General features: G+C 36.1%; 2 protein-coding genes across 3 annotated transcripts; both read left to right on the forward strand.

The window, feature by feature from the left end:
* Positions 1 to 254: 254 nt before the first annotated feature.
* LOC145619955 (F-box/LRR-repeat protein At3g58900-like) lies at positions 255 to 3869 on the forward strand. Of its 2 annotated transcripts, none has more exons than XM_081674653.1 (5): positions 255 to 649; positions 1376 to 1810; positions 1888 to 2754; positions 3005 to 3154; positions 3471 to 3869. In XM_081674653.1, exons 2-5 carry the CDS (start codon positions 1394 to 1396, stop codon positions 3792 to 3794), a joined length of 1758 nt encoding a protein of 585 aa, XP_081530779.1. In that variant the 5' UTR covers positions 255 to 649; positions 1376 to 1393; the 3' UTR covers positions 3795 to 3869. The 2 variants fall into 2 exon arrangements, with proteins under 2 accessions (XP_081530779.1, XP_081530829.1); XM_081674703.1 differs by having other exon boundaries at positions 256 to 649; positions 1522 to 1810.
* Positions 3870 to 5647: 1778 nt separating this feature from the next.
* LOC145620117 (alpha/beta hydrolase domain-containing protein VTE7-like) lies at positions 5648 to 10542 on the forward strand. Its single transcript, XM_081674785.1, has 10 exons — positions 5648 to 5962; positions 7200 to 7294; positions 7377 to 7474; positions 7603 to 7652; positions 7856 to 7951; positions 8058 to 8147; positions 8369 to 8461; positions 8548 to 8643; positions 9730 to 9795; positions 10127 to 10542. The coding sequence occupies exons 1-10, from the start codon at positions 5786 to 5788 to the stop codon at positions 10268 to 10270; spliced, it is 1005 nt and encodes a 334-aa protein (XP_081530911.1). The 5' UTR covers positions 5648 to 5785; the 3' UTR covers positions 10271 to 10542.

Here is a 10542-nt window from a genome sequence, read left to right on the forward strand (position 1 = left end):
GAAGGTGAAAAATATGATGACAAAAATACCACTACTTGCATAATAGTATATAAAAATACTATTCAAATAACTTATACTTTAATGGTACATTATACATATATAGTAGTACACAAAAATGTACTACTATACTAAAATAAAAGAGAAAATGTACCACCGAAGTCCAAATTGTCTTCCTATGTGCATGCCAAATACATAGGCCCTATGCGCCTAGATGCACTCGCATATAATTTCTGGCGGACCTACGGAGTCACAACTCACAAGGGGTAGCACGTGCTTTCTCCTTAACGGCAACTGCTTTCTCTTTCTTCGCATTTGCTTTATTCCCTAAAACCCCTCTTTGCCTCTTTCTCTCTCTTCTCCCCTTTCTCCTTCCTCCGAACTCTTATTGTACTCCAGTCTCCAGATCCGGCGACCGGAGACCGGAGACCGGCGAACGGCGACCGGCGACGGCTGGTCATCTCCTATTCTCCTTTGTGTTTTGTTGAAGACTTGAAGTTCCTCTTCTCAAGTTCTCTACTCCTCAAGTTCCCTGCTCAGTGCTCAGTCACCAAGTCACGAGTCTCACGACCCAAGTTCTTCTCGGCGACCTGAAGGAGTGACGTTTTTTAGGGGGTGCTCACTGTTCTCGGCCTCCAAGGCTCCAATTAAGGTTCCCTTCTTTCCTTTCTCTTTTGTTTCAATGTTTCAATAAGGTTCTGTTTTTTTGTTGGTTAGAATTTGAGTATGAAATTATTGAATTGAAATATTGAATTGATTAATTTAATTGAAGATTTCAAGTATAATGCTGTTGTTTGCCTGTTTATATAATAATTGAATTGACCAAATTTGCTATATGTTGAATTGTTGATCAATTTAACTTGCTGATTTATGATTTCATGAATTGAATTTGTTAATTGTTATGTTGATGAATTATATGTGCTAATTGCCTATTGCCTAGTTGAAGTTCTATTTTTTTTTTTTTTTTTTTTTTTTCTAATTCAATTGAAGTTGTAATGATGATTGAACTTGCAAATATGATAATAATGATATATGTTCTGATAAAACATAATAATGCTACAAATTTCAGAAATCTAATTCAATGAAGAGATCCCGAGAAAGAAGTATTTCCAGTTTTTTTTTCAAAAAGAACACAAAGAGAACCACCTGATAACCATCCTTCCAACCATCAAAACCCACCAAATTATGAAAATCCCCCTTTGGCCCTTTGTTTCATCAAAATCCACCAAATAGCATGGGATATGGTTTGTTAAATGACACTTTAGTTACTTATTTGGAGAAAGATTTGTTCTTGAATGTAAGTCTTGATGCAGTTGTAAATCGATGTCATCTTAGCTTATTGTTGATTTGAACTTTGATCGTACGCTACTGTTGACAGTGCTCTACAAACTGAGGCATGGACTTTACTAAGGAGAAAAACTGCGCTTGTCAAACTTGCTGTGAATTTATTCACCCTGCACTTAATGTGTCCAACATTAAGAACCTCATTCCTCTTGTTCTTAATACTAAAAATAGTTTTTACAGTCGTTGGTCTACCCTTTTCCGTGTCACGGCCCGTGCCTACAATGTTCTTGATCACATCGACTCCACCATTCCTACTCCTTCACACATTATTATTAGTGACCGTGACACCACTCTTTGGGCCCGACTTGATGCTGTCGTCCTCACTTGGATTTACGCCACTATCTCCACCGATTTACTCATCACTCTTCTTGATAATAATTATACTACTGCCATGGATGCTTGGACATGCCTCCGAGATATGTTTCAACCTAACACTACTACCACCATTCACAAGTGCTATAAGAGAAGAGTACGTTGCTTGTGTCTTAAGTAACATTTAGTTCTTTCTTTTAATACAACTTTAATTTCTATATGTTTTTTTGGCAGAGGAACAACAAAAATCTTGAAGGTGGTCAAGTGGATTTGATTAGCAACTTACCTGATGATATACTAGTATACTTGCTATCTTTTGTAGGGATTAAAGCAGCAGCAAGAACTAGCCTTCTTTCGAAAAGGTGGAGACATGTATGGACTTATATCACGGACCTAGATTTCGAAGATCCTCCAAGGCTAGCCATTGCAATGACTAAGCCATATGAGAATTCCGAAGTGGGTAATTATGCTGATTGGGTTAACCAGGTTATCAGAGCAAATCAAGCTCCGTATCTTAACACCTTCAGAATGCATTTTCCTATTCCTATCGATGATAACATATTTGCTTCTAATATTGATAAGTGGCTTGAATTCGCCTCAACTAAAAGGGTTCGAAATCTGGAGTTGCACATGGAAACTATTCCTACGATCCCTTTTTTTAAGAACTCCACTTTTGTCTTGAATACTAGTCTTGTATCTCTTCACTTGACAAAGGTGGCTGTAGATGGACCTCTGCTTCAATGGGTTTTATCTAATTGTCTTAAACTTCGCCGCCTTTTGCTTCACTCGTGTCTGACCACCGATGATGTTTTTGCTTCTTCCAAACGCCAAAAACTTGTTATTTCATCCCTTACACTCGAACACTTGGAGATTTTTTCTAGCACCCGCCTTCTCAATGCTGAGTCATTGCACATTGTTGCTCCAAATCTTGTTACTCTTTTATTTTCTGAGTCTCGTACTGTTGATGTGGAGTATGTTAGCGTTTCATCACTTGTGGATGCTGCTTTTGGAGGAAAATATTCTACTAAACTTACTAGCAACGGGAGTATTCTATCCGGTTTATCTTCCCAACTTAAGAAACTCTCGCTGCATTGGTCCATGGTTAGTATTATTATTGTGTGTTATAATCAATATATACTTAGTAATTAAGTTGCTAATCGGGTATAATTGTATAAAACATGGCTATGGCGGTATGGCCTATGGGTCTGTACATGTTTTGTGCGCATCAAACTGTCAAAATCTAACTTTGGACATATGATGTAACATGAAGATTCCTAGTAGTATTTGTTTATTAGTGTGCAAATGTGCATGATATTAGTATAACCACACTTGTTTTTATCCAATTTTGTAGGTACCACCCTTTCAAGCTTGTAAATTTCCATCCTTTGATAATGTTAAGGTTTTGGAGTTATCTTTCATTAACGATCATGGTAGATACCTTTTAGTATCGACATTATCCCTGATTACAGCATGCCCTCAGTTGCATACATTCAAGTTAAAGGTTAGTACATCTGTACAAACTTTTACTGAGTACAAATTTTGATTACTATCTATATATGCTCTTTATGGGTTTAAATACCTTTATACATGATGTACAAATTGGATAGTTTGGTTTAAGCCAGTTGATAACTCCAAATACAATGTTTGGTATAGGCCATTAGAAGTAGCCTATAGTGCACTTCTACATAGAATCAAAGAGCTCGCGCAAACAGCAGGCTCTCTGCAATCGATCACTCTCCAAAACAGATTTTGTATGTCAAGAATGTGTCTTTAGCTTTTCTTTGCAAGCAGTATTGACGTGAATCTTTTGTTTGCAGATAATGCTTTGGAGGCAGGATGACTACACAAGGTTAATACCAATTAATGTTGCTCAAACTAATGCAATTCGTACCCTCCTGAGACTTGAGGCGCTAGAATTTGTTGGATATGCAGGGTATGAATATGCTGGTGCTCTTGCGTATCAACTCACTCAACATGCTCCCATGCTTAAGAAGTTTATACTTGATCCTCGTAAACCCGAGCATGGAGATCTAAGCATTTGGTATGGGAATAATAAAAGGGATAACATGGAAATTGGCAGAAGTATGGCAAAACTGCTTGCCAAACGAATTAAATCAAGTGTTGATGTGGTGATTTTATGATGTTTATAGTTTATGCAGCTTCTTGTTCTCATATATTACTGTTGGAAGATTTTATTATATTAAGGATTTTGATCATGTGGATCATGTGGGTATTATCCTAATATTTATTGGAAGTACATTAAATTGGGAAATTCCCTGTTTTGAGAAACGAAATATGTTTTTCATGGGGTATTTTCGTGAATAAATCAACAACTTTTTCATTATTATGGGTTCCACAATTGAATAAAGTTTGTTGGTTTATTTACGAAAGTGTCATGTGAGAAACAAATTTTGATCAGTATATTAATCGAAACTAAATTCCCAGTTCTTTAGACCTCAAAAAGCATCATTTCCATCGGAAATTTGATCGCTCAACAAGCAAGATTAGGAGTTGTGAGTTCATTCTGAAATGTTACCAGAACTATATGTAACTATATAAGCAGCATACAGTACTACAGAGAATGGCAGTAAGAGTTGACACTTCAGCAAACTTTTCAGGCATAATCACTTCAACTGTAAAAGCTAGCGCCTTTTGATTTAAGGGATGCAGTGATTACTTAGTATGCAAAGTTGTACAAGACATTCTGGATAGATGTTTATACAAACCAATCTCATCAGAAATTACCAAAAGTGAGTTAAACCAAATCATGACCTAAAGACTCCAGCTGAATAAGGTGTTTCAGTGATTTGTCCTCTGCAATCACTTTTTCATATTTGCAGCTTCTTCCTCATCCACTGCAAGCTCTCTGTTAAGCACATTCCGGCTTTCCTTGAGTCGTGGGTGGGGGAAATGGAGGGGGGTGGGGTCTCTGGCGCGGGGGATGGACGTGGTCGCCGGCGCCGGCCACTGGCAGTGGTTGTGGACTTGTGGGGAAGGGTGTGCCTGGTTTTATATATATATATATATATAATTTGTTTATTTAATATAATTATATTTAAATACTTAATTTTGGATAAATCAAGTTGTGACACGTGTAAATTAAATTAATAAAAAAAATTGCCTCTTTAATTGGAAATTGGTCACTCGAGACCATTTTGAGCGTATTGAGTATAAATGTCAGATTAATTACAAATTACCCAAAGATGGGATTATTTCGGGTAATTTTTCATAAAATTTAATTGTTTCAGTTAATTAGATATGAACTCAATTTGTCAAAAATTTCTCATATTTAATAAATCTTTCTCCTCTTCATCAGAATGAAAAAAAAAAGTTCTTAATCCTCAAATTAAAGATTGATTTATCATTGCTCGTACAATCGCTCTAGTCAATATGGGTGATGTAACAAAATACTACTGAGTACCTCAATTTCGTCTTATCAACTTTGAAAAGTTACACGTACTCATTAACAAAATTTGTTTGTGAGTGTTAAATGAAGACAGAAAGATAAAGATGCATGTAATGAGAAGAGGCATAAAGAGAAATGACAACTTAAAAAGAATGAAAACCTTTGTGTTACAAATAAGGAGTAAAACATTCATTTATTTTACAAATGTTGCAAATAGTATGAACACAAATTTTTATGTGGGTGGCTGCATAATGTAGTCAGGATTAGTCACTCAAGGTTACTAAGGGTCTGTTCTCATACGATTATTTTCAATTAAGCTCCTAATATCCTTCTCTTATAAAATATTCATTTTAGTTCAATTCAGATCTAATAAATTTAATTCATTTCAGCTCTAAAGTTCTGTTCAATTCATATCAGTTCAGTCAATGAGAACATGCCCTAAGTCGTTTAAATATTTCTCAATCAGACAGGGGTTAGTCGATCAACTAGAGATTACCCAAATCACTATATAGTGTGTGTCAATTTGCGGCACCAGGCAGACCCGCCGAGAAAAAAAAGAAAAAAAAAAAAAGACACTACTTATGCGTAGTTGCTACCCCTACAAAGTTGAAAGCATAGAACAGGAGTAAAGCTTACCACTTGGCTAACTCATATCCGTTAGGCGTTAGCCACTACTCATCTTCAGCATTACCCTTCAATTTTGACGCCGGCGCCGGTGATCACCCAATGTTAACTCTTACACCAACCTACAGCTTTCCATTTTCAGCAAAACCCTTGAATATTAGGACCCATTTTAAGGTTTGTGCAAATGGGTTCCCTTCATTTTTACCCAAACAAGTTGATAATATCAAAGATTCATTTGCTCGGAATTTGGCTCAAAGAATTGAGAGGTTACCTGTTCAGGTTCTTCCTTTAATCCCCATTGGAGTTTTTTTGTTGCAATTTTACAATTATATTTCAATTTCACTTCATTTGTTGAATGAACTACTTTATGTAGTATTAATTCATGCTTTTGTAAAGTTTAAGTTTGATTTTGATGGAAAAAAATAGTGTATGTTGCTGATTTTTGAACTAATTTGCTTGATATACTTAACCTTGAATCAACCCCACCTTGCATTACATAAATTTTCAATGTATTAATGTGGTGTCCTGTTTCTTATATGACAATTATATCATTTGTACTTGACTGCTTGCTTAGGAGATGATAAGAAGTGAGGATTGTAGTAGAATAGAGTGGTTGATTCGGGTTCGAGTCGTGTTTAGGCTTTGGAAGAAGTGATTGTCTTACTAGGGGTAAGAGAGGAGCCCTTTCAGGATACAATTATGCTCTCTAATGAAATTGTGGTTGTCTAATTCAGAATAATCTCCTACAACCCAATTCGGGGTACCACATATTAATATACTCTCTCCAATTCTCCGTACTAGAATAATTGACACGCTGGACTTTTTTCACTTTTCATGTATTAACTTTGACTATAGTTGTAATGACTTCTTGATGTGCAGGTGTACTGCCCATATTAGATTTCGATTTTCTGTTATTCAAAATATCTTGAGGATGTCATTGATCTTGGGGGCAAACCTGTTTATTATAGTCATTGAAAGAGATTAGAAAAGAAGTAAATTGGCATTTGAAGGAATCAATAGAAAAAGTGGGAAGGCAAGCAATTTTTAGATTTTAGAGCTTCCCCCTCCTTATTTATGCTTACTGTGGAGTGTTCCTGAATAATTTGACCTTCCCTGATAAAGTAAATAAATTTTGTCATGTATAGTGAGTTACCTCATCCTGGAAAGCATATTGATGATAATACCCTATAGTACCAAGGCATTACACACCTATACTAATGTTTATGACCCATACATATTACGTTTTATGAAACTGAAAGTTGTGTATTGACTACTTTTTGAATAGAAAGGCTACCTTATGTTGAGGTAAAGAGTTACTCTTGCTATTAGCATGGTCATTGTTGCATATCTTGCAACTTAGAAGGTTTTCTGTTCTTTTTAAAGAATAAATAGAAACAAACTATGTTAAGAGTTTATTAGTGAAATTCTTTGGATATATCCATCAGTTGGCATGATCACTCACACATCTTAAACCAATGTCCATTTACTAACGAGTGCAACTTTGATGTTATTTCAGTTAACATCTTCAGAGACTTCAATCATGAGTAGTTGTGTAAGGCCAATGATGCAAGGAAAGACTGATCCAATTGTTCTCCTTCATGGTTTTGATAGGTAATCATTATTTTTCCCCAGACTGTTGATTTGTAAGCAGTTTTCCATAGCTTCTCCATAGTTCATTGCATTCATTCTTCAGTTCTTGTTTAGAATGGAGATACACGTACCCATTACTGGAGGAGGCTGGCTTGGAAAGCTGGGCTATTGACATTCTAGGTTGGGGGTTTTCTGATTTAGGTATGCCATTGCGTTTGCTTTGTACACATACAATTATGGATACTCTTGTTGCTCTTCTCTTCATATTTCCCCTCTTCCTCCATTGAGTAAGTTATGTTCTTCATTTCAACTTTTTTTTGTGGTTTTAGAAAGGCTTCCACGGTGTGATGTTGTATCCAAGCGCAATCATTTGTACCAGGTATTAGAACCTTCTTTATCTTAATTTGTTGTTTGTTGTCCTCTGTTTCTTTTTATAATGATAAGAATTTGAACAGTGTTGCTGAGTGTCTCAAGTGATTCATTATTAATGGAATTGTTGGTTTCCACATTTTTCTTCTATATGGAGGCTACTTTCAAATTGTCATTCCTCTGTGACCTCTTTGTGTCTCTTGCCTGTCACAGTTCTGGAAATCCTACATCAAAAGACCCATGATACTTGTTGGACCAAGTCTTGGGGCTGCTGTTGCAATTGACCTTGCAGTTAACCATCCAGAAGCTGTAAGTAGTTCCGCACCTTCATCTCAGATATACGTCGTATGGTATAAACTATAAAGATACATGGCTACAATTGGAATTTTACGCATTTTTTCTTCTAATGCATCAGGTCAGCAAACTAATTTTGATTGATGCAAGTGTATATACAGAAGGTACTGGGGAAATGGCCAACCTTCCACGTCTATTTGCTTATGCTGGTGTGAGTGCTAATCCTAATAGAAAGTGGACCCCTTCCCCCATCAATATAATGTTTATCTCCTTTTGTATAATTGTATAGTAAGCTCTTTTGTGTCTTTGCTTTCACTGTTTCAAAGTATGTTGTAGGTCACTTTAAACTTCCATACTTTTTCGGTTGGCTAAATATTTCCCATGTATAATACTGAATTCGGATGCAATTGTCTAACTATTTTGTTTGAATAGGTTGCTTTACTGAAAAGTGTGCCCCTACGACTTTACGTAAATCTTATAGCCTTTAATGATGTATCCTTCAGTACCAGTGTGGACTGGATGAATGTAAGAATACTCGTGTACAACTTAGACTCTTTAAATTGATGGGGTGTTTTCGGATTTAATTTTTTTGATATTATGTAATTGAACAGATTGGTCGTTTGCATTGCCTATTCCCTTGGTGGGAGGATGCAACTGTTGCTTTCATGACAAGTGGAGGTTATAATGTTGTTCCCCTAATAAAGCAGGTACATGAAAGATGCTTGTTTTTATGGCTTCACAACTAACTGTAATATTGAGTTACATTGCTCTACACGCTTTTTAGAAAGTTCTTTGGGATATTGACTGATCTCTTGTGTGAATAATTCCGGTTTGAACAATGCTGAATCAGAATATGGCACACTATGTTACTCGGACTCTTTTATTTACCTCACGTGTCTGTGTCGACACGACTCGTGTCGGACACCGACACTGACACTTGGACACTTCATTTTTAACTAAAAACAAAACTTTTTTCAAAAAAATGGGCGAGTCCAATACTTGGACACCCGTGTCTAATTTGACACTTCATCCGAGTCCAAGTAACATAGATGGCACAAGTGAAGTGATATGAGTACAATTTCTGTAGGATAAACTGTCATCAATGTGCCTCTGACATAACTAAATTACAGTTGACCAGGAGAGCCGGGGAGGGAGGGGGAGTATTTTTTTTGCTTCATGCAGTCAAAAGGTGTTGAACTGGTGGCATGCAGATGAATTAACTCCTTTAGTGGAATAAATTACATGTTTGCCTCTTAGATAGTCGTTCTGGTGTACCATAATTGAATATAGAAGTTTCTATTTGGTGGACAAAAAAGTTTAAATTCAAATTGTTGCTCTGGTGCGGGTGCTAATCCTGTTAGAATCTGATGTGATAAGAACTGCCAAATTGTTTTGTAATTGATTTGGAAGAGGTTTATTAATCAATGCTGTTTCTCTATGGTAGTTGTGTATAATGTCATACAGTATAGCTTAGCTAGAGTAGTTATGTTATTTTATTGGTTCAGATCACATTTTCAGTAGATGAGAAATTTTAGCCACTTTATTTTCCTGGGATGACATGAGCCCATGATGCAACCAAGTTGACATGAAAAACCATGAGCTCCGTTTCTAAAACTACGTCAACTTGTATCTATTGTTTTAATTATTTGTAGGTTTTAGCTATTGTTACTGTAGTTTTGTTAGAAAGGATGATTGATGAATGATGATAGTGAATAGGTTATATTATTAAGGACATGGAACGTGAAAACTTATAAAAAAAATTACAATTACGTTTCTATAACTCACTTTCACAGGTAAAACAGCAGACACTTATAATATGGGGCGAGGATGACAAGATTATCAGCTACAAGCTAGCATTGGTGAGCATGTCATGTATATCTTATAGTTACATACTTACAGTCAGCTAGCTATTCCATGACCTGTGTCTTTGATACTGAGTTTTATAGAATTAGATTCAATTATATGTGTATCCATATTTGTCCCTTAAATAACTCCCACCTCTCTGCCTCTTCAGAACTCTTTGTGAGTGACTTCTATGAACCAATTATTTTGTATGCGCACCTGTATACAAGGGAACTAAATGGATTGCAAATTTTCTTGTCCTTTGTTTGGTTTTGGGTGTAATCTTTCATAAACATGACTCCAAAGATGATTCTGACAAATATTTGGAACTTGGTGGATAACTTGCAGAAACTGCACGGTGAGCTGCAGGATGCAAAATTGCGTCAAATACCAGATTGTGGCCATATCCCTCATGTAGAAAAACCCAACTCAGTTGCTGACTTGATCATCAAATTTGCTCAACAGAACTGTGGTACATTGTCAAGAGTTTGATTTATGTGGGCATGTTCTTGTGACATTGTCCTTTTCTGGAAAGTCCAGCTCTCGTTCATGATCTAAGGAGGTCCCAATGGTTTGCCCTTTTCCAACCTTCAACTTATACACCCCCTCCCTCTTTCCTAATTATAGTGGTTGATTGATTTGAGTGGTATAGATTTGTTGTATACAAATATAGATAATGTATGCTCATATCTTTTTTTTCGTGTAAAGTTCTTCAATGAGAAAATCATTTTCTTTTTACTATGCTTGGGTTTTATCTTGGTTCA

The sequence above is a fragment of the Chenopodium album genome, chromosome 1, assembly GCF_948465745.1.
Source record: "Chenopodium album chromosome 1, dcCheAlbu1.1, whole genome shotgun sequence".
Taxonomy (NCBI): Eukaryota; Viridiplantae; Streptophyta; class Magnoliopsida; order Caryophyllales; family Amaranthaceae; genus Chenopodium; species Chenopodium album.

What these genes read in the sequence shown, in the direction of transcription:
- LOC145620117 (XM_081674785.1), top strand. Translation starts at nt 5,786, where the DNA reads ATGTTAACTCTTACACCAACCTACAGCTTTCCATTTTCAGCAAAACCC. An exon ending in TTGAGAGGTTACCTGTTCAG is followed by an intron (nt 5,963 to 7,199) that starts GTTCTTCCTTTA and finishes ATGTTATTTCAG; the next exon opens with TTAACATCTTCAGAGACTTC. An exon ending in GTCTATTTGCTTATGCTGGT is followed by an intron (nt 8,148 to 8,368) that starts GTGAGTGCTAAT and finishes TTGTTTGAATAG; the next exon opens with GTTGCTTTACTGAAAAGTGT.
- LOC145619955 (XM_081674653.1), top strand. Translation starts at nt 1,394, where the DNA reads ATGGACTTTACTAAGGAGAAAAACTGCGCTTGTCAAACTTGCTGTGAA. An exon ending in ACAAGTGCTATAAGAGAAGA is followed by an intron (nt 1,811 to 1,887) that starts GTACGTTGCTTG and finishes TTTTTTTGGCAG; the next exon opens with AGGAACAACAAAAATCTTGA. An exon ending in TGCATACATTCAAGTTAAAG is followed by an intron (nt 3,155 to 3,470) that starts GTTAGTACATCT and finishes TTTTGTTTGCAG; the next exon opens with ATAATGCTTTGGAGGCAGGA.